The 21,805-nt window shown below is 40.0% G+C and overlaps 2 protein-coding genes across 7 annotated transcripts in view; both read left to right on the top strand.

The window, feature by feature from the left end:
- The window catches only part of LOC131459633 (disco-interacting protein 2 homolog C-like), a 42,014-nt gene extending 38,665 nt beyond the window's left edge, over positions 1–3,349 (top strand). For all 3 annotated transcript variants that reach the window (XM_058629662.1, XM_058629655.1, XM_058629647.1), the window contains one exon: positions 138–3,349. In XM_058629662.1, coding sequence (XP_058485645.1) covers positions 138–390 — 253 coding nt within the window. In that variant the 3' untranslated portion in view covers positions 391–3,349. The remainder of the gene's footprint in view (positions 1–137) is intronic.
- Positions 3,350–4,645: 1,296 nt separating this feature from the next.
- Positions 4,646–20,893, top strand: LOC131458560 (vasoactive intestinal polypeptide receptor 2-like). Of its 4 annotated transcripts, none has more exons than XR_009240118.1 (13): positions 4,646–5,010; positions 8,003–8,105; positions 9,197–9,304; positions 10,451–10,548; positions 15,725–15,822; positions 16,443–16,581; positions 17,173–17,323; positions 18,555–18,615; positions 18,907–18,976; positions 19,291–19,359; positions 19,817–19,955; positions 20,141–20,182; positions 20,503–20,598. XR_009240118.1 is itself a non-coding variant. In XM_058627847.1 (13 exons), exons 1-13 carry the CDS (start codon positions 4,948–4,950, stop codon positions 20,516–20,518), a joined length of 1,224 nt encoding a protein of 407 aa, XP_058483830.1. In that variant the 5' UTR covers positions 4,646–4,947; the 3' UTR covers positions 20,519–20,657. The 4 variants fall into 4 exon arrangements, 2 of the variants coding, with proteins under 2 accessions (XP_058483830.1, XP_058483754.1); XR_009240117.1 differs by having other exon boundaries at positions 20,459–20,524; XM_058627847.1 differs by having other exon boundaries at positions 19,268–19,359; positions 20,459–20,657.
- Positions 20,894–21,805: the final 912 nt, after the last annotated feature.

Below are 21,805 nucleotides of genomic sequence, written 5' to 3'. Positions count from 1 at the left end.
AGAATATGTTCACTGCTTTATGGACAGACTTTAGTGATAGACATAGTGAAGGTTTGCTGCCACCTTGTGGCACAATTCTGAACGACAGCAGCCTGTGCAGTAGATATTAATAATAACGTTGGTGTGGTCGTTGTCAGCGCCGTCTTCCCCTGGACCAACCTGCTGGTGGTGGTGGTGGAGCTGGAAGGCTCCGAGCAGGAGGCCCTGGACCTGGTTCCCATGGTGACCAAGGCGGTGCTGGAGGAGCACTACCTGATCGTGGGCGTGGTGGTGGTGACGGACATCGGCGTCATCCCCATCAACTCGCGCGGCGAGAAGCAGCGCATGCACCTGCGCGACGGCTTCCTGCAGGACCAGCTCGACCCCATCTACGTGGCCTACAACATGTAGCCTGACCCTGTGTGCGTGTGCGTGTGCGTGTGTTTGAGGGAGAGAGGGAGAGTGAGCATGCGTTTGTATGCCGTGCATAATCGCCGTTGTTGTTCCTTTTGTTTCCCCAAAAATCGAGATGTACTGTATTTTTGAACCTGCTTCTTATGGTGTGGTCTTAACTCGTCCGTTTCCTTTTAAAGTCGTGTCGTGCCGAGTGACTGACTGATGATTGATTGATTGATTGATGACCGTTTTTACTCGCCCCGCTCAGTCACCAGGAGTTCGTCACTGTCGAAGGTTGTCCGGGGAACAAAAACAAACAAACAAAAAACAAACAAACAAACAAACACTGTGTGGAAACGAAAACGCAGCGAAAGAAAGAGCAAAAAAAAAAAAAAAAAAGTCTGCGAAATCAGATTTTTGATTTCAACGAGTAGATTATTGTAAAAAAAATCTATATAAATATTGTACATAGACATAATAATCTATATGGAGAGGAAAGGAAAACTCAAAGAGGTGAAGTAGCCCCTATATGCAGCTCTCTCCACCCGCACCCTGTGTGTGTGTGTGTGTGTGTGTGTGTGTGTGTGTGTGTGTGTGTGTGTGTATGATCATGTGACAGGGACTTTTAATGTGAAATTCACTGATTTTTTAATCTTCAGATTATTAATAACATTTTTATATCAGTTTTTTTTTCCTCTGGCTCTGATAATTAGTGCAATCCGACAAGATAATGGATTATTTGGACTTTGTAAAGGGAAAATACTTGAAATGAACAGATTTTAATCCTTAAAATGATTGATAAAATTTTTTATATCAGTTTAAAACAGAAAAACAACATGCATCGCAGCAAAATAACGGAAAATGCAAGAAATTAAAATTGTGAAATGTGAAAATCAAATTTTCAAACCCTGAACTTTGGCGGAAATCAAAAAATGAATACACAATTTACTGGAAAAAAATGTCTAAAAACTCTAATTTGTTCATATTTTACACATTTTATGATTAACTTCACAATAGCGTTACATTTTCACCCCAAAAAGGGTTCAAATATTTAGTATTTTGTTATTTACTATAGTAATTATGTCAATTATGATTATTTTCACCTAACTTTGAATGACCTGCGTCCCCTAAAGTTCAGTTAATTTAACAGAAATATGATAATAAAATAATAATAACGGTTAATTTTATTTGATTCCATCAGATTTTAAAATCAGTCCCTAAATCATCCAAAGCAAAGTGCACTGTATGCGTGCATGTATGTATGGATGTATGTGTGTGTGTGTGTGTGTGTGTGTGTGTGTGTAGACAAAGACAGATTATTTATGCTATTTTAAGGAAAAAAGTCGTTGTCACTAACATCGAGAGTGACGATCGTAGCATTAACGCTCAGAGAGGACGTTCATCACCACCGGGGTTAAAAAAAAAAAAAGCTAAGCTAAAATTATAATTTTAAAGTTGTTATACAACTTTATCTTAAATTTAATATTTACATGACTTCCACTGACTTCCACTGTTTTGGGGGCGAAGCTTTCACCAGACCAATTGTTCGTATTTTCTGAAAAAGCTTGCGAACAAAAAGGAAACAGATAAACCGATGTTAACAGTGTTACGAAAAACATTTCTTCCGTTACCGAAATGTGCTACAAAAATACGTTATTAATTTTTTTTTGTTTTTTTTGTTTTTTTAAAAACCCAAAAAAATTATAACCACTGTTTAGGGGGTGGAGCTTTGACCAGATCAAAAAGCTTACCAACGAGGAGGAAATCGATGAACTAATGTCAGGAAAAACAATGTTTACGTTACCAAAATATGCTACAAATTTTTTTTACTATGGGGGCGGAGCTTCAACCAGAGGACGTCTTATGTTGTGAGCTTTCCACACTTACTGAGCCGAGCTTTCACGCTCACTTATTCTCAGTGTTATGTTTGTACGTGGAAATGGGCGGAGCCGTCTGTCCATACACATACTTTGTGCTCATTTTCGGAAATAAAGAAAAAAATAGATTAACAAATGCGACTTTCAGTGATTTGGAGGCGGAGCTTTAACCGGAGAGGTGACAGGAGGAAGCGGGATTTCAGCTATTTTTAGCGAATGTAGCGAAATTCAGACGTTTCTGTTTTTTCTTTGACACAGAAAAATTAAATTTAGCCTAAATTGCAAAATTTTAGATTTTACAAAAAAAATCTAAAATTTGGGGGATTTTTGGGGACAGTTTTAACGAGTTGGTGGAGGCGTAGCTGCTTTAGCTAGCGTTTCAAAACTTACTGAGCCTAGTGTTATTAATAATAATAATAATTATTATAATTATTATTATTATTATTATTGTTATTATTATTTACTGAGGAAAAAGGTAAAAGTTTTTTATGTTCTTTATTTAAACCCTGGCAAGTGACAAACGTCCTCAGAGCTTTGGTTCAACAGCGTAATCAGCGCGTATGTGTGTGTGCTAATGCTAACGCTAACATTTTCTCAGATGATTTAAATAAGAGTAAATAAATAAAAACTTAAATAAATTTATGGACATTCTTATCAACAAGTCACTCGATGTGCAGTTTAGTTAATGTTAAATAGGAGAAGAACTTTATTTAGAGAACGTCACAAACAACGCATCGTCTGTTTGTTTACATGATGACGTCATCTCAGCGTCTGTTTTCTTTTTTTATCAAAAGAAAAATCTCGATGCATATCAAAACTTTTTTTTTTAAGTTTGTAGGTAGCAGCTGTCCCTTTGCGTGTGTGTGTGTCAGAAAACTTGTGTGTGGATGTTAGAGAGAGAGAGAGAGAGAGAGAGACTGCATGGTGTGTGTGTGTATTGTGTGTAAATAGTGTTGATTTTGTACGGTACAGGTGTGTGTGTGTGTGACTTGTTTTGTACATGATAAAAACATGAGATGACACAGTTTTATAAGAGCCTGCTCTCGGCTCACGTCACTATAACAGTGCAATAAAGTGCTTTGATTGGCTAAAATGCTGGCCCCGCCTACTTCATTATTGATATTGATATTTATCATGTGATCGGTTTGTGAAGGAAATTAAGTGAACATTTCATTAAATTCATGTCCAGGTTTGATTAAATGCCCTGCCAGCAGGTGGCGCTATGCCTGTGACGCACATGTTTTCTGGCTGGTTCGTCTCACGTGTGAAGTTCCGAGTCAATCACTCAATGTACGGCGACGTTACGGGGCACTTCCTCTTTCGTGGCGAATGGTTGAAAATCGCTAAAATTCTCGATGGTTGCCGTGGCCACGCCCCTTTTGCATGCAAGACTATTTTGATTCATCTTCAATGTGTTCACGATAAACGCGCTCAGGCGAGTTTGTTCATTTAGAAGGGTGTGCAAATTGCCAAAATGGACACAAAATTATAAATGGCTGACTTCCTGTTGAGTTGAGGCCATGGTCCCAATAGACTTGGTTCGTCTTGTGATGTGAGTCGTTCCCACCAAGTTTCGTGAAATTTGGTGCAACTTAGTTTTGGTATTTAGTCTTTATTTATTTAACGGTGTTTTGTGTAATTATGCCGCGTCTGGGATTCCGTACCCTGCGTTTTGTGTAATTATGGAGAATTATTAAGAAAAGAAAATGAGGAAAAGAAATATAAAAAAGAGAAGAAAACGTTAAATAAAGGAATGGAAACTAACGACAGAATCAACGGATCATTCTGTCATTTATGAATGTGTGTGGACATAAAAACTGAGCTGAGAGACAACTAGAGTTATTACTGCAGAGATAAAAGAAAAAAGTTTCTGTTCTTTGAGCTGGAAACACACACAGACAGAGACACACACACACACACACACACACAGAGAGAGACACACACAGAGACAGATAGCGAGAGAGAGACACACACAGACATACAGAGACACACAAAATAACTTATTAATATGATTTATTTACAGTAGAAGGGGAAATAAATGAGTACCTTGTTTGTCACGTGACATGAAAGCTGTAAAAAAAAATTTAAACTCACTTTTTTATTTAAATCAGTAAAAATTTCCCTCACTTTGTTGAATGTAAAATTAAAAAATGAAGAAAAATGTAGAAAATCCAAAAATATCTGCATTTTTAAAATAAATGTATGAAAAATAAGTTTGTGTTACTTTATAAATGTAATGTCTGCTAAAATCACTGTTCAATTCAAATGAGTTGCGTGTTGTTTTCGGTCAGTAGAGGGCGCTGTTGACGCGTCATTGTTCTATTGCTCCTGGCGTCAGTAGCGCGCGCGCCAATCGCGAGTGTCCTGGGTGGACGTACGTGTGAAGGGGGATGCGCTTTGGCGCGTGGATGTGATGAGACTTCACTTTCACATCAGGAGCGAAACCATTTTATTATCTGTGTGTGTGTGTGTGTGTGTGTGTGTGTGCGCGCGCGCGCGCGCGCGTTTCCCTCTTTCAATCCTGTGCGGAAAAAAACTTTGGACAGTTTTACGCACAGACAGACAGTGGCGCACGGACACGGACAGCGTGTGTGTGTGTGTGTGGGTGGTTTGATGAGTCACGTGTTTCCGTGTTCACGTTGAGCTGCGGCTCAGGTGCGTTTGCGTTCAAACTCGCGCTGGATCTCATGCGACCATGTTGTTTACGCAGCTTCAGCTTCTGTGGTTGATCTTCATCATCCTCGTCTTCATCCTGCAGGTCAGTGCGTGACAACCTCTTTGTTAGCCTTTATTTCTCTTTTTGTTCATTTGCAACAAAATTAAACACAAAGGTTTATTTTTTATGTGACTTTATTTGAACAACTTTTGCCTTTTCATGTTTAGTTTGCAGAAACAGTCTCACAGTGGCTTTATATCATATTAAAGATAATTTAGGTGTGAAAACAGTGACTTTTTAATAACTTGAGCCTTTTAATCTTTAATTTTGATAGTTTTTTTTTACTGCATTTACTGCAGTCCCACAGTGAGATTTTGCTTATTATTACATTTTACTTTATATTTGAGGGAATTTACACTTCAGTAACTTCGTTTTTAAAGATTTTTTCAGTTATTTTTTTATAAAACAGACTCACAGTGACTTTATATTGAGCATATACTACATATTTTTAATAATATAACATTTTTACTTCATATTTAAGAGAATTAAGGTGTGAAAACAGTGAATTTTTATTTATTTGTGCTTTGAAAAGTTTAGTTTTAATGATTTTACTGCAGCCTCACAGTGACTTATTCTTTTAGTATTATTTCTTTTTTACTTCATATCTGAGGGAATATCGTTGTTAAAAGTGACTTTATAACAACCTGTGTTGTTTTTAATTACTTTTTTTCCCATTAAGGATCATTTAAATGTTCTTTTGTGAATTTTCTTTATGCCTTTAAATCATTAGTTTTTAATGATTTTACGGCATCATTTTTATAAAACATCCCCACAGTGACTTTATATTGAGCATATACTACTTATTCTTTAACTATATTACATTTTTACTTAATATTTAAGAGAATTAAGGTGTAAAAGCAGTGACCTTTAATAACTTGAGCATTTAAATCTTAGTTTTTAATTATTTTACAGCAACAACCGTCAGATTTTATGGATCATATTTATTATTATTTAGCATTTATTTCACATTAAGGGGAATATAGGCATAACAAAAGTGACTTAATAACAACCTGTGCCTCTAAATATGATGTTTGGATCAGGATCATTTAACTGTTAAAGCTGTTTAAAATGTCGCTTCTTCTGTGAATGTCTGACAGCTTTACGCCTTTAAATCATGCGTTTTAATGATTTTTACATCATCATTTCCCTAAAACAGTGTCACAGCTGTTCAAACATGTTGATTTATTGATAGATTGAAGTGACTTTGCAGCACATTTGTCCTCAAACATTGATTTATTGTAATTGTTCATGATTATTTTCTGAACTTTACGATGAACTTTACATCCTGGACGGATTCATATAGATTCAGCTGACGTTTGAGTCCAATTTTTATCCTAGATTGACTCTGTTGCTGCTGTTGCTGCTGTTGCTGCTGCTGCTGCTGGTTAATTTTTAATGACTCTCTCACAGTTTGACTCGGCTCTATATTTAGACTCTGTCGTCTGGACCATCATCAGCTCCTTTGTGTCCTCATGTGGGTTTTTTTTAAAAACACGAGAATTTTCGATGCAAAGACAGAGAAAAATCTCCACGTGGACGATTTTTTACTCGTTAATTCAAACATCAGTGAATCACTGTTCGATGACCGACATCCAAAAATGCACTTGAGTCATTTTCCTCACAAGAGAAGTTCCAGATGTGAGCTATCACAGATGTTCATGTCTGTGATGATTAACGACACTCATTTATATCTGTTAAGAGTTTCATAATTCACATTTATTTGGCACATGAATGACATTTTATTCAGTTTTCACGTCTTAAGTGGTTTAAAACTTTAGGTTTTAGGTTTAAAGGATAGTTCAGGTCTTGTGAAGTGTGGTTGTATGAGGTACAAGTCGACTGTGAGCGCCCCCTGTGGACATAAACTTAGGTCTACGATTATCTTAAGAACATGTTCACGTCTTTATCTCACTGTGAGACAGACTTTTCCAACAGGAAACTGAAGTCTGTAAACCACTCACTCTCCCACACCAAAGCCCATAGAGAAAATCAGTGATTTTAACATCACAGCACACAGGAGTTGTTGATCCACTGCTGCCTCCATCACTAAGTTCCAATGTCTTATTTTGTCAATTCGGCTTTTGAAATCCTTTGTTAAGATTTACCTCAATGACACAAAGTGACCACACGAGGCAGCAGTAGACCAGCAGCTCTTGTGTGATTTTCTCTATGGGGTTTGGTGTGGGAGAGTGAGTGGTTTACAGACTTCAGTTTCCTGTTGGAAAGGTCTGTGTAACAGTGACATAAAGACATCGTAGACTTATACTAACGTAGATTTTATTCACCAAATCTTTTTTGAAGTTGGCCACACCAAACCCCATAGAGAAAATCAGTGATTTTAGCTCACGGGGACACAGGAGCTGCTGGTCTACTGCTGCCTCGTGTGGTCACTTTGTGTCATTGAGGTAAATCTGAACAAAGGATTTCAAATGCCGAATTGACAAAATAAGACATTTGAACTTAGTGATGGAGGCAGCAGTGGATCAACAACTCCTGTGTGCTGTGATGTTAAAATCACTGATTTTCTCTATGGGCTTTGGTGTGGGATCATCAGCTGCTCACTGCACGAGCAGATTTTATCATCTTTGTTTCGTACGTGATGAAACTCCAGTTTGAGGTCGTTGGAGGTTCAGGGTTAAAAAAACTGTGTTTTGGTTTAATCTGGAACTCTTTAATCCTCGTAATGGACCAGTGTTTGTGTTGTCTTGTGTGTTTGTGTATCAGACATCATTCGTTGTTTGGTTGACGGACGATTAAACGAGGTCAAACTCACATGTTTTTCCTTTTTTAGTTTCTTGTTTTGAGAAGCAGAGAAATGGAAGTAAGAGAAGGAATTTCTGACGAAGAAAAAGCAGTGAAAGGAACAGACAGCGCCCCCTACTGTGCGTTCTTGTGTTTGTTACCTCTTTTTTAATTTTTCTATCATATACACCGACCTTGTCAGGATCAGCAGTCCTCATGGAGACCAAAACCTGGTCCTAATGCCTCTATGGGGCCCTAAAACGCTCCTCACGTGTGTTTCCCTCTGTTTCAGGTGGATGGAAAGTTTCCAAACTGTCAGTTTCACTGGGAGATTCAGAGAGCAGAGAGAGAGTGTTACACACTGCTGCAACTACACACTACTGACACCAGCACAGGTACACACACACACACACACACACACACACACACAAAGTCTGCTTTAACTCAACGATGTCTTTAAGAACATGTTCACGTCTTTATCTCACTGTTACACAGACTTATATGACAGGAAGTTTGTAAACCACTCACTCTCCCACACCAAACCCCATAGAGAAAATCAGTGATTTTAGCTCGTGGGGACACAGGAGCTGCTGGTCTACTGCTGCCTCGTGTGGTCACTTTGTGTCACTGAGGTAAATCTGAACAAAGGATTTTAAAAGCCGAATTGACAAAATAACATATTTGAACTTAGTGATGGAGGCAGCAGTGGATCAACAACTCCTGTGTGCTGTGATGTTAAAATCACTGATTTTCTCTATGGGGTTTGGTGTGGGAGAGTGAGTGGTTTACAAACTTGAGTTTCCTGTTGGAAAAGTCTGTCTCACACTGAGATAAAGACGTGAACATGTTCTTAAAGACATCGTAGAGTTGGCAAAAAATCAACACTGACTATGACGTCATTATCTTGTGTGTGTGTGTGTGTGTGTGTGTGTGTGTGTGTGTGTGTGTGTGTGTGTGTGAGAGAGAGGCTGTGGTCAGACATATGAAGAAGAAGGTGTGTCTCTGTTTCTGTTTCAACAAACACACACACACTATCAATCATTGATTCAGATCTCAGGCCGAAGACACACACAACACACAGGTTTTTTATTCTGAAAGGTCGTGTGTGTGTTTTTTTCAGCTTGTGAACCGTGGATCTTTTTCACACCTGTGTATAGATTGTGTGTGTGTGTGTGTGTGTATATAGTGTGTGCGTATATAGTGTGTGTGTGTGTGCGTGTGCGCCATCAATCAGCAAGGTCGTACACATGACACAGTTTCTCGTTAAAACTTCCCAGTAAGAACATTTAAAGGGCCAGTGTGTCATATTTGGCGCCGTCTACAGGTGACGTAGAGTACTGCAGTTAAACAGCTGTTAATGTTCATGTGCCAATTTAAAAGTTTTTAACGTTTTAACACGTTTCTGTTGTTTTGTTGACACTGCACCTTTAAATGTGGCCAAACAGGAAGTGCTGGTGTGTGTGTGTGTGTGTGTGTGTGTGTGTAGGATGTCATGGCGAGTGGGACAGGGTCACATGTTGGCAGAACGCGGCAGTCGGCGAGGTCATGACCATCCCCTGCCCCTCTCCCCTTCTACAGGTTTTTGGAAAGAATGGTGAGCGTCCACACACACACACACACACATACACACAACGTGGCCTTCAAAATAAGAGCCACTAACCTTTTAACTCTATAAAACATTAGTGGTAACAGGAAGTAGTAGGGTTTCCAGTTATGGTTTCACAATAAAAGGAGCTCATGTTCATTATTTTTATAAAATAAAATACATGTTTTTTTTATGGTTCTTTTATTTTGAAAGTTAAATCTACAAAATAAAAAACATATTTTTATGGTTCTTTTACTCTGAAAGTTAAGTACAAAATAAAATACACATTTTTATGGTCATATTATCTGTAACTGGATTGTTGTTTTTTTAATTGTTTTATTGAACGCGTTGCGTTCTTACCTTTGACCCCGTCCTCTCATTTCCTCTCACTCTCGTCTTTCACTCGTCTCACTCTGCGTCGTCCATCATGTCCATGAGGACGCGTCTCTCTGCCTTTGATCGTCCTCTCCACCTCCTCTTTCATCGTCTCCATCCTCCTGCTTCCCTTTCCTCTCCCCTCGACCCCTCCCTCCTCTGATCCTGTCGTCTTCACCTCGCTCACCCTCGGCCTCCTCATCACTCACTCTCTCACTCTCTTTGTTTCATCTCTTCTTCCGTCATGTTTCAGGTCTATTAAAGCTGCAGTAGGCAACATTTGTCCATGTTAAAGTTTACACACACAGAGGAATCCATTTATGAATGAATGAATGTTTGCTGGTGTTACAGAAAACATGACATGAAGTTACATCTCAGACCTAAACCAACATTTTTATTGTTAGAAAAAAATGACAAAAATTATAAAATGGTGAAATGTCCAAAAAAGTGTTTCTAACAGTACAAAAAAAGTCACAAAAACATTTTACTGATGTTAAAATTTTTAATTTTACTAAAATAGTGTATTGTTAAAAATAAAAAGATTGTTACTAATGTTACAAAAAAGTGTCGCTAAATGTACAAAAAAATAACTTGGAATGGCAAAAAAAGTCACAAAGAGTTTATAAATGTGGTGTAATGTTAAAAAAAAGTTGTATATATATCCTATAAAATAATAAACCATGAAATTCATGGAGTGACTGGAAAGATGCAGCTCCCCCTTGTGGCAGTGACGTGAAATACTAACCCCTGTGTGTGTGTGTGTGTGTGTGTGTGTGTCAGGTAACCTGAGCAGGAACTGCACAGAGAGTGGTTGGTCGGACGTTTACCCGGTCATCACGGTCGCTTGTGGCTCCAACAACACGGACGAACCCAGCGAGGTGAGGTCAAAGGTCGTCGTGTCGCGTGCACAGAAAAAAAAATTGTCAAACCGCGTCGTACACATCGGGACAGAAAATTGCTGAAAATTGCGATCTAGACCAAGTTTTAGGACAATCGAACGAAATGTTGTGCCTCACAGTAGGCTCCGCCCAGACAGACTCCGCCCCCTCACCCTCCTTTGATCTGTATGCAAGTTACCGTGGCAACCATGGTAGTGGCTAAAAGTATGTGTCACGCAGAAATATCGCAGTTTCAGGGCGTGGCCTCTCTCTCTCTTTCTCTAGCGCCACACAGTGGCCATGTGGTCACTTAGTTTTTTCATTACCAATGTGGGTCACAACTTTTTTACATGTATCTGTTGCATTTTATTAGCAGTTCTGGTGAGATTATAATCTGACTTTAAGTCAAATTTGGTTCAACTGTGTCTGTGTTGTTTGATATTTTTGTCTATTACGTTTCTTTTAATTGTTTTTATTGCTTTTTGTTTTTCTTATTTCGCCAACTGTAAAATAAAGGGAAACTGAACTGAATTTAAGGGGAAACTAAGGGGAAATAGAAAACCACAGTGGTTTCCTTTATTTTTTACAGAAGCGGTAAAACTCACTGATGCTGCTGCTGATGTGATTGTGAAACCTGCTGCACTGAGAAGACAACTCGGTTTGACCTTTTCACCTCTTCAGTTTCACATCCGCGTCGGTCGTTTAAGAGCAGCTTTTGACCTAAAACTTCAGTTCAGAGATATTTCTACGTAATCAGGTCCAGTCAGGAGAGATTGTGGGTAACAAACGTGATCTACGAGCATAAGTATCTGTGTTATATGTACTTTAAGTGAGGGTATTTCTTTAAGGAGGCGGCCATCTTGTGCTGCAATGTCTCTACAGCAGCCTGGAAGCCTTTAGAAATGAAAGATTAGTAAGCAAACAAAGAAGAATGACATCTTTTGTGGCGCGTAAAGGGCGCCGTAGTTCACTGACACGCTCCAATATCACTGATTCTTACGCACTAACCCTTTAACAAAAGGCTAACCTTTTACAATCTATGTCGGTTTAAGTCTCCGATGTCTTTAAGGACACCTTCACGTCTTTATCTCACTGTTAGACAGACTTTTCCAACAGGAAACAGAGTTTGTAAACCAGTCACTCTCCCACACCAAACCCCATAGAGAAAATCAGTGATTTTAACATCACAGCACACAGGAGTTGTTGATCCACTGCTGCCTCCATCACTAAGTTCAAATGTCTTATTTTGTCAATTCAGCATTTGAAATTATTTGTTCAGATGTATGTCAGTGACACAAAGTGACCACAGGAGGCAGCAGTAGACCAGCAGCTCCTGTGTCCCCGTGAGCTAAAATCACTGATTTTCTCTATGGACTTTGGTGTGGGAGAGTGAGTGTTTCACAAACTTCAGTTTCCTGTGTCTAACAGTGAGATAAAGACGTGAACACATCCTTCAGACAGTGTGCACGTAAGCTGATGTAGATTTTATGAGGTTAGCCTCGAGTCAAGTGGCTAAAATCATTTATTTTTCATCGTCACTGCTGGCAGAACATGTTTTGACTGAGCACACTGAACCATGTGTAAGTGCCTCATACAAGCTCACTTCAGGAAAACCTAAACTGTCCCTGGAAGAACCGACCCAAGAAATGTTTCTTTTAGATGGAGTTCAGGCGATAAAAGACGAGCAGGCGACGAAAAGGTGGCGTGTGTTTATCTGCTCACAGATGACAGAGGTAAACGAAGAGGAAGGTCGTGGTCACATGGGAGGAGGGGGGCGGGGCCACAGAGCCGTGACCTCCGGCCAACCACTTTCTCTCTGTGAGACCACCGTGAAATCAGCCTTACCGTGTTTACCACCAACTTTATACAAGCAGAGGACAGAGAAGAGTGTTTAATGACTGATGACACAGATAATCTTTTATTTTTGTTTTGTTTTTCAGTCCAGAGCAACAGACGCTGAAGAAACTCTGGTTTCGGCCTGTAAAGTTTCAAGCGGTCACTTCTGCAGGAGCTTAATCTGATCTCTTCAGGAACTATCTGAGGAGATCAGATGGTTCCTGGTTTAATCCATTGATCTTTCTGACATGTTTAAGGGATAAGTAATAAAACCACTCCCACACCAAACCCCATAGAAAAAATCAGTGATTTTAACATCATAGCAGACAGGAGTTGTTGATCCACTGCTGCCTCCATCACTAAGTTCAAATGTCTTATTTTGTCAATTCGGCATTTGAAAATCTTTGTTCAGATTAACCTCAGTGACCTAAACTGACCACACGAGGCAGCAGTAGACCAGCAGCTCCTGTGTCCCCGCGAGCTAAAATCACGGATTTTCTCTATGGGGTTTGGTGTGGGAGCTCGTGAATATTCCAGGCCAAATGTGTGATAATGTCCAGAGTCGTCATGTGTGAGCTTCTGTCTCTGCGGCGTCTGTTTGTTTCCTGTTGGAGCGACAGAAGAGACGTTTTCCGTCTGGAAAACTTTCACCCTGAGAGCAGACGTCACCGCGGTGACTTTCACTCACACGTCGTAGATCACGGCAGGGAGACAGCCGATCACACAAGCTCTTTAACTCAACTTCATATTACAACAACAATAAAGGTTTTACAAAGAGCTTTGACGGACGGGGAAAATGCAGGAAACAAATGTCAACAATAAATAGAAAAGATGAAATGAAATGAACTCAGATATACTTTTTAATACGTGACACTCGGTCTGTGAGTCTTATCTCCACGAGCGGCTCATTCCACAGTCAACAGATCTTTGACGTCGATCCCAGTTGTGCTTTGGTTTAATCTTCGACTCTGGAACGTACGGAAAACAAAAGATAAGATGTACTTTAATTGATTCTCCTCGTTCAGGAACGTAAAAAAAAAATTCCAGAACTCCAGGAATGTGGTTCCAGATAATTCTTCTCTGTTTGCCTCTTCCAACACTCAAAGAGAACAGAGAAAACCAGTGATTTTAGCCCGCGGTGACACAGGAGCTGCTGGTCCTCTGCTGCCTCGTGTGGTCACTCTGTGTCACTGCGGTTAACTTGTACACAGGACGTGTTAAAATAAGACATTTGAACTTAGTGATGGAGGCAGCAGTGGATCAACAACTCCTGTGTGCTGTGATGTTAAAATCATCATTTTCTCTATGGGGTTTGGTGTGGTTTACACACTTCAGTTTCCTGTTGGAAAAACCTCAACTATCTCTTAAAATCACACAATATGACACCTTGGAGGTCACAAACCCAACAAAGGCTGTGATGAAAATAATTACTGAATTCGTTTGAGTTGACTCTTTTGTTTAAGACGCTAAAATGTTCATAGATTAAAAACAAAAAAGTCCATTTTATTAGATGAGTCCTTTGTTATGTGGCTAAACTCAGTGTAAACCCCCCCACACTACGCTGTAAAAAACCACAAACTTCTGCTTAAAATGAATTGTAATCTAACAGAAAGCCAGTGGAGCGCAGAGAGGATGAGGCTGCTGCTGCTGTGATGGATTTTGTTTTAACATCTTAAGCTCTGACTTTAATGTCACGGCAGACAAACATGGCCGTCGTCTCAATGGAGATGGATACGTAGAGTCGTCGGGAAGCCACGTTTAAATAAAGTTCAGCATCGCTTCAATTCCCCCGGTGTCAGCGAGGACGACGTTAAGAGCCCGGGGTTTGTGGACGGAGGTGGGTCTGGCCGTAGAAGGCAGTCGGCGGGTCAGCGGGCCTGAGAATCAGCTCAGGAATGAGACGCTCATGCCAGGCTGTGACCAACTGTCCAGCGTCGTCATGGCAACAGGAAAACAGTCATTTTACCAAACAGCTTCACCGTTTTGGTTGTTTAACATGAACGTTTTTTATATGTCGGGTTTGTATAGAATATGCAGAAGTCAGAACTATGAGTGACGAAACTCACTCTCCCACACCAAAGCCCATAGAGAAAATCAGTGATTTTAACATCACAGCACACAGGAGTTGTTGATCCACTGCTGCCTCCATCACTAAATTCAGATGTGTTATTTTGTCAATTCGGCGTTTAAAATTCTTTCTTCAGATTTATTTCAGTGACACAAAGTGACCACACGAGGCAGCAGTAGACCAGCAGCTCCTGTGTCCTCGCCAGCTAAAATCACTGATTTTCTCTATGGGGTTTGGTGTGGGAGAGTGAGTGGTTTACGAAGTCTGTCTAACAGTGAGATAAAGACGTGAACGTGTTCTTAAAACCATGTAGACTACAGTAATAAAAGTGTGTGTATCTGTGTGTGTGTGTGTGTCTGGTCAGTTGCCAGATGATGCGTCAGATTTGGGGAATGTTGTTTATAAATGATCAGCGAGCGATGAACGCCAGGCACTGCACATTTACACACACACAATCACACACACACACTCACTGTGCATTGCCTTCCATTCATTTAAACAGATTAAACACACACTTATCACTAAGTTTAACCAGTTCCTCAGGAAATGAGTTTCTGCCTCATTAGGACCAGGTTTTGGTCTCCATGATGACGACTGGTCCTCACAAGGTCAGTGTTTATGACAGAAAACACACACACACATAGTACTGTTTTGAGATGAAGCAGATCCTGAGGCTGACTTCTTCTCTTCTCTCTTCACTCGCTCACTGTCGTGTCTCTTTGTGTCGATCTCATGACTCTGAGTAACAATAATAAATTATTATTTTTTCATGTTCATACATAAAATACAGGTCAACCTGTTGACCTGTATTTTATGTTTTATGTTGTAAATAATACAACATTTAAAACATGCAGGGGAAACGTTAAGATGTGTCATGTGACCACTTCCATCAATTTCATCATCTATTTCATGAACTGCTCCTTTAATAATATGTAATAATCCAACAACTGTTACCAGGCAACAGCGCCCTCTAGAGCAGTGTTGATCAAACTTGGAATAATCTGTACATGGTGTCTTTTTTTGTTACGATTTTACTGCTGTTTATGTAATGACTTTTATTTTGAAAAGGTAAACTAGCTGTTTCTTTTTTTCATGTTTATCCAAGTTATTTGATAAATCTTGGCGAAAAAAGCTTCAAAATGTTCTTTAAATTTAAAATAAATCTACCGTGACCAGATCTGTGTCCTGACAATAGAATAATTATGTTTTTTTTTTTACTTTTAATCCATGTATAATGTTTATAAAAGCAATAATGTGTGTGTGTGTGTGCAGCTGGTTTTCTACAGGATGGTGAGGATTCTGTCCACGCTGGGTCACAGTCTGTCCTTCATCACTCTGCTCACCAGCACCATCATCATCTGTTTGTTCAGGTACACACACACACATGTTGGACATTCATGACTTGAGGGGACATTGCATTCATTTCCTGGAGATTTACTCTAACCTTAACCACAATTACTGCTGGCCTAATCCTAATCCTAACCCTGACCCTAACCTTAAAACATATCTTCACCTTAAAATGTAGTCATTTACGTTGTGGGGACTTCATTTTTGTCCCCACAAGGAAGACAAGTCCCCGTAATGTAAACAGTTTTAGGTCCCCGCACACGTGTGTGTGTGGCCTGTGATTGAGGAATGGCATTGTTATTTAACTGTACTTGCATCAAATCTGACAAAGATTGTGATACAGTATATTGTTTTCTTACTATATTGAAGTTCCTAACATTCAATTTTGGGAATTTCCGGAATTTTGCAACCCTTCACACACACACACACACACACACACACACACACACGGGTTGATAACAGCTGAACATCTGGATGGACTCCAGCCGTTGTCTCGGCTGCTGTCAGTGTGTTTAGATCCCTCATCCTTCACTGGACTCACACCCTGACACTGTCTGTAAACACACCGCTCCTGCGTGTGTGCGTGTGTGTGTGTGTGTGTGTGCGTGTGTGTGTGTGCGTGCGTGTGTGTGTGTGCGTGCAGGAGGCTCCACTGCATGAGGAACTACATCCATCTGAACTTGTTTGTGTCATTCATGCTGCGCGCCGTGGCCGTGCTCGCCAAAGACGCCCTGCTCTTCTCGGACGACGAGAACACGGACTGCAGCACGCAGCCTTCACTGGTGACCTCACACACACACACACACACACGGACACACACATGAACACACACAAACCATCTCACATACTTTAAAGGGAGAGTCACTGACCTCACCAAAGCTGAGACACAATGAAATCATAGCTGCTCTGTGTGAACACAAGGGAAACATGATTTACAGCCACTTAACAAAGACTGACCTGATAAAATCTACATCAGATTAAGACTACGATATCCTCAGAACACGCTCACGTCTTTATCTCACTGCGAGTCAGACTTTTCCAACACTCTCCCTGCACCAAACCCCATAGAGAAAATCAGTGATTTTAACATCACAGCACACAGGAGTGGTTGATCCACTGCTGCCTCCATCACTAAATTCAGATGTGTTATTTTGTCAATTTGGGGTTTGAAAACCTTCGTACAGATTTACCACCATGACACAAAGTGACCACACAAGGCAGCAGTAGACCAGCAGCTCCTGTGTCCCTGTGATCTTAAATCACTGATTTTCTCTATAGGGTTTGGTGTGGGAGAGTGAGCGTTAAGATACAGAGATTTAACATATGTTTTTTGTTGTTGTTGTTTATTGTCGTTGTTGTTGTTGTTGTTGTAGGTGGGTTGTAAAGCCAGCCTCGTGTTCTTCAACTACTTCATCATGGCAAACTTCTTCTGGCTGCTGGTGGAGGGTCTGTACCTGCACACGCTGCTGTTCGTCATCCGCACCTGCTCCACGCCGCTCTCCGTCTACGTGTTCATCGGCTGGGGTTCGACCGCTCACGCCACATTTCAAACCACCCAAAGACTATATGTATATATATATATATATACGTATATATATATATATATATATATATATATATATATGTATATACATATATATATGTGTGTATGTATACTGTGTATATATATATATATATATATATATATATACATATATACTGTGTATATATGTATATATAGATATATAGATATATAACATATATACAGAATGTGCAGAATTAGAAACAGTTTTATTGTTGAGACAACTTCGAACGAACGTTTACAAGAGACTGTTTTTGGTAAGAATAAATAAAAATATAAACCAGATATAAATATAAAATAACAGTATTTACATAATATGTGCACTTTGCAATGGAAGTAAATGCAGCTGTGAAGTGAGACTCTGTATATAAGTCTGTAATGTGCAGTACAATAGACTGTGAGTTAACATAAAACGCTAAACCTGAAGCAGATCAATAAATAAAAGTGCGGTTGTGCAGAAGCTGTGCTTCAAACGACAGTGAAATAAGAATTAAAATAAGAGAAAAACAAAGATAATCACCAGGTCATCTTCATCATCATCTTTATCATCACACTGTCGCAGCAGCACTTCCTGTACAACACATCACCGCTTCACTGCAGCTGTTTAATGTAAACCTCTGTGTGTGTGTGTGTGTGTGTGTGTGACTGGTATTCCTCATGTTGTGGGGACCTCAGTCTCACTCGCTCACATTCTGGGGACAAAAATAAAACGTCCCTATAATGTAAATGACTACATTTTAGGTGAGGTTAGAGGTCAAGGTCAGTAGTAGTAAAGGTTAAGGTCAGTAGTAGTAAAGGTTAAGGTCAGTAGTAGTTATGGTTAAGGGCAGTAGTAGTTAAGGTTAAGGTCAGTACTAGTTAAGTTGGGGGTTAGTGTAAGTCACTGAATGGAATTTTGTCTGGTCCACCCACTTTAACAGGCTTTTTGAGGTTAAGGGTTAAGGTGAGGCACTTAATTGTGATGGTTAAGGTAAGGGAATGTATTGTGAAGCATGTGAAACCAGCGTGTGTGTGTGTGTAGACCTTGTATTTCCTGCGTGGCCCCTCAAGAGAATGTTCACTGACAATCTAAACACTGTTTCTCTCTGTCTCTGTGTCTCTGTGTGTGTGTCTCTCTCTCTCTCTCTCTCTCTCTCTCTCTCTGTCTGTCTGTCTGCCTGTCTGTCTCTCTGTCTCTGTCTGTGTGTCCGTTAGGAATCCCTCTGGTCTTCATGGTTGCGTGGATCGTCTGTAGAATAAACCTGGAGGACACGAGGTGAGTCTCTGTTTTTATGATTAAACAACGCTGACTGTCGACCTCTAGTGGCCACCACCACTCCCTGCACCTACATGTATATACACTGTAATATAGTATAATAATAATAATATAGTATACTGTTTATACACACATATATAGATATATGCTCCACATTAAAGACGGATTCATGAAATCATGAGGTGATTATTCGCTGCTGTGGCTCTCGTTTGTTTACGTTTGTTTGTTTATTTGACAGTTTGAGATGACATCATGTGACGTGGTGATGGTTTAGTTGTTGTTTATTTGCAGATGTTGGGAGATGAACGAAAACCCGATCCCCAACAGACTCATCAACTGGCCCATCATGGCATCTGTCATCGTGAGTTCTTCTTCTTCATGTTTTTGTTGTTGTTGTTGTTGTTGACGACTCGGTCACCATGGCAACCTGTGCTAAAGACAACAGTTTGAACTGTAAAAAAGTGACAGCACGTTCACTGTTCTGACCCATAGATGGTTCATGGGGGATTATTTTTGAGTCCCCAAACAAAGACACACATTTGCTTTTAGGGTTTAATTTAATAGAAATTTTGGGAAACACTGAAAAAACATCTGCAAACAATGACCCTCTTCTTCCATTTTGTTGTTTTTGTTTTTAAATCTTCACCTCAAGATAAACTTCATTCTCTTCGTCAGCATCATTCGCATTCTGGTGCAGAAGCTGCGCTGCACCGACGTCGGAGGAAACGAGAAATCGCAGTACAGGTACTTTTGTTATGCATCTATAAACCAGTGTTTAAAGGATTTAAATTGTTCATGTTGTGATAAAAAAGATTGTTGTATCTGCTGCCCTCTCTGGTCACACCAGCTACTGCACTCACATCTGAGACTACTCCTTCATCGCCCTCTTGTCCAATCACTTTGAGCCTCATTGTCCCGGACTCCTCCCCCTTTTCTAAATGCTTTGTCCTTCTCACAGCTCTCTGTCCATTTCTTGGTATTTTGCTAAATCAGGCACTGGGGCGGGGTTATACTTTATAAAACCACAATTTGATTTCACCCTATTTTTTTTTTTACAAATTTCAAATTAGTCGTGTGTCAGTTGACACCAGAGGGAGTTTGCGTGCCACCGGTGCTACACGCACCACAGTTTGAGTTTGAGTTTTGAGACTTTGAGAACCACAGCTCTAGACTGAGTGCAAACCTGTGCTTTTTTCTGCAGACGTCTGGCGAAGTCGACCCTCCTGCTCATCCCCCTGTTTGGCGTGAACTACATGGTGTTTGTTTACCTGACGGAGCCTCAGGACAAAAACATGAACCGCATCAAGATCTTCTTTGATCTCGGCCTCGGGTCCTTCCAGGTATCACATGACTGTGGCTGTCTTCTGATTTTAGCCTGATTTGAACAGATTATTATCCTGAAGTGTGAGGGATTAACAGACGCCATTTTAACGTCATTGGATGCATTCATCAATTACCTGTCCTCATCATTCATTCATTTAGTTGTTATACTCGCTCACTCCAGTCGTGTGTGTGTGTGTTTCAGGGTCTCATCGTCGCCGTCTTGTACTGTTTCCTCAACAGCGAGGTGAGGCTCCACCCCCTACGTCAGAGGTCTCAAACTCATGGCTCGAGGGCCATAAGTGGCCCACCAGTCACTATAAAGTCATAATGTGTGTTGTTATGTTGATTTAGATTTATTTTTTAGTAATACATTTAATTTGCATCATAAAAACGTGTTTATTGTGACTTTTATATCAACACGACACTTTTATTGATATGAAAGTATATGAAATTCTGCAAAAAACCCTGCAGCTCCTGAACAGTTTTTTTTTTCTCACTTCCGCGGCCCCCTGCTGGCCAGACTCTGAGGGTCCCACTCAGCTTTTCCCCTCCTTGTCCACACAGGTCCAGAGCGAGCTGAGGAGGACATGGAGGGGTTTGTCCATCACGTCCTGTGTGGGGCGGGGCCACATGTGGCGCGCTCCGTCAGGCGGCCGGAACGGCACCGAAAACCTGGCCCAGTTTCCCAGAAACTCCCGTGCTCAGTCCATCCTGCAGACGGAGACCACCGTGCTCTGACCAGACACCTGGAGGACACTTCTGCCCCTGCTGGAGTTCTTCAATCCAGAAACTTGTGAGATCTTTGTTAGATCATTAGAGTGTGAAAGGAGCAGACGGGAGGACGAGCTGGACAAAGACCTGTGTCACTGCACCAGCTCAACAAAGACAATTATATAAACATTTATACAGGTACATTTAAATGTTTTTTTAAAGTTTAGTACATATATACAGTATATGTGTATATATATATATATATATATATATATATATATATATATATATATATATGTATGTGTATATATATATGTATATATACATATACATATATACACCTATATATTTATATATATATATATATATACGTACATATATATACGTATATGTATATATCCCAGAGATTAAGAATTTCTATATCAGGAATATGTTTATAACAAGAAAATTAACAACAGATACTGATGCATAGTAAAAAAATGTGTTGTGCCATAAAATCTACTTTAGTTTACTTCTTTAAGAACATGTTCACGTCTTTATCTCACTGTTAGACAGACTTATATGACAGGAAAGTGAAGTTTGTAAAGCACTTGCTCTCCCACACCAAACCCCATAGAGAAAATCAGTGATTTTAGCTCGCAGGGACACAGGAGCTGCTGGTCTACTGCTGCCTCGTGTGGTCACTTCATGTCACTGAAGTAAATGAAGGATTTTAAATGCTGAATTAACAAAATAAAACATGTGAACTTAGTGACTGAGGCAGCAGTGGATCAACAACTCCTGTGTGTGTGATGTTAAAATCACTGATTTTCTCAATGGGGTTTGGTCCATAACCTGTTCTAGGGGTGTATTCCAGGAGGCTAACATCTACTCACAAATTTAATTAGCAAGCTCTAACAGGATGATAACTTAATTTAAGACGGTTAGGATGCTAACTTTTTCTCACAAGTAAAGACATTGTTTATTATGTACAAAAAACCTCATGAGCACCCTCTGCTGGATGCTACTACTTAAACAGGTTAGAAAGTGAAAAGATCCTGTTTGTTTACAGTGATTTTAGCTTGTGGGGACAGAGGAGCTTTGTGTCACTGAGGTGACTCCAAACACAGGATTTCCAACACCAAATTTTAAATGATAAAATAAGACATGAACTCAC

Source organism: Solea solea, chromosome 1, assembly GCF_958295425.1.
Source record: "Solea solea chromosome 1, fSolSol10.1, whole genome shotgun sequence".
Taxonomy (NCBI): Eukaryota; Metazoa; Chordata; class Actinopteri; order Pleuronectiformes; family Soleidae; genus Solea; species Solea solea.
The sequence above is the reverse complement of the archived record's forward strand: the minus strand, read 5'-3'. Positions and strand labels throughout refer to the sequence as shown.

Coding starts and splice junctions, on each gene's coding strand:
- LOC131458560 (XM_058627771.1), top strand. CDS start 4,948: ATGTTGTTTACGCAGCTTCAGCTTCTGTGGTTGATCTTCATCATCCTC. Junction 19,360..19,816: donor AACGAGAAATCGCAGTACAG/GTACTTTTGTTA, acceptor TTTTTTCTGCAG/ACGTCTGGCGAAGTCGACCC. Junction 20,183..20,502: donor ACTGTTTCCTCAACAGCGAG/GTGAGGCTCCAC, acceptor TTGTCCACACAG/GTCCAGAGCGAGCTGAGGAG.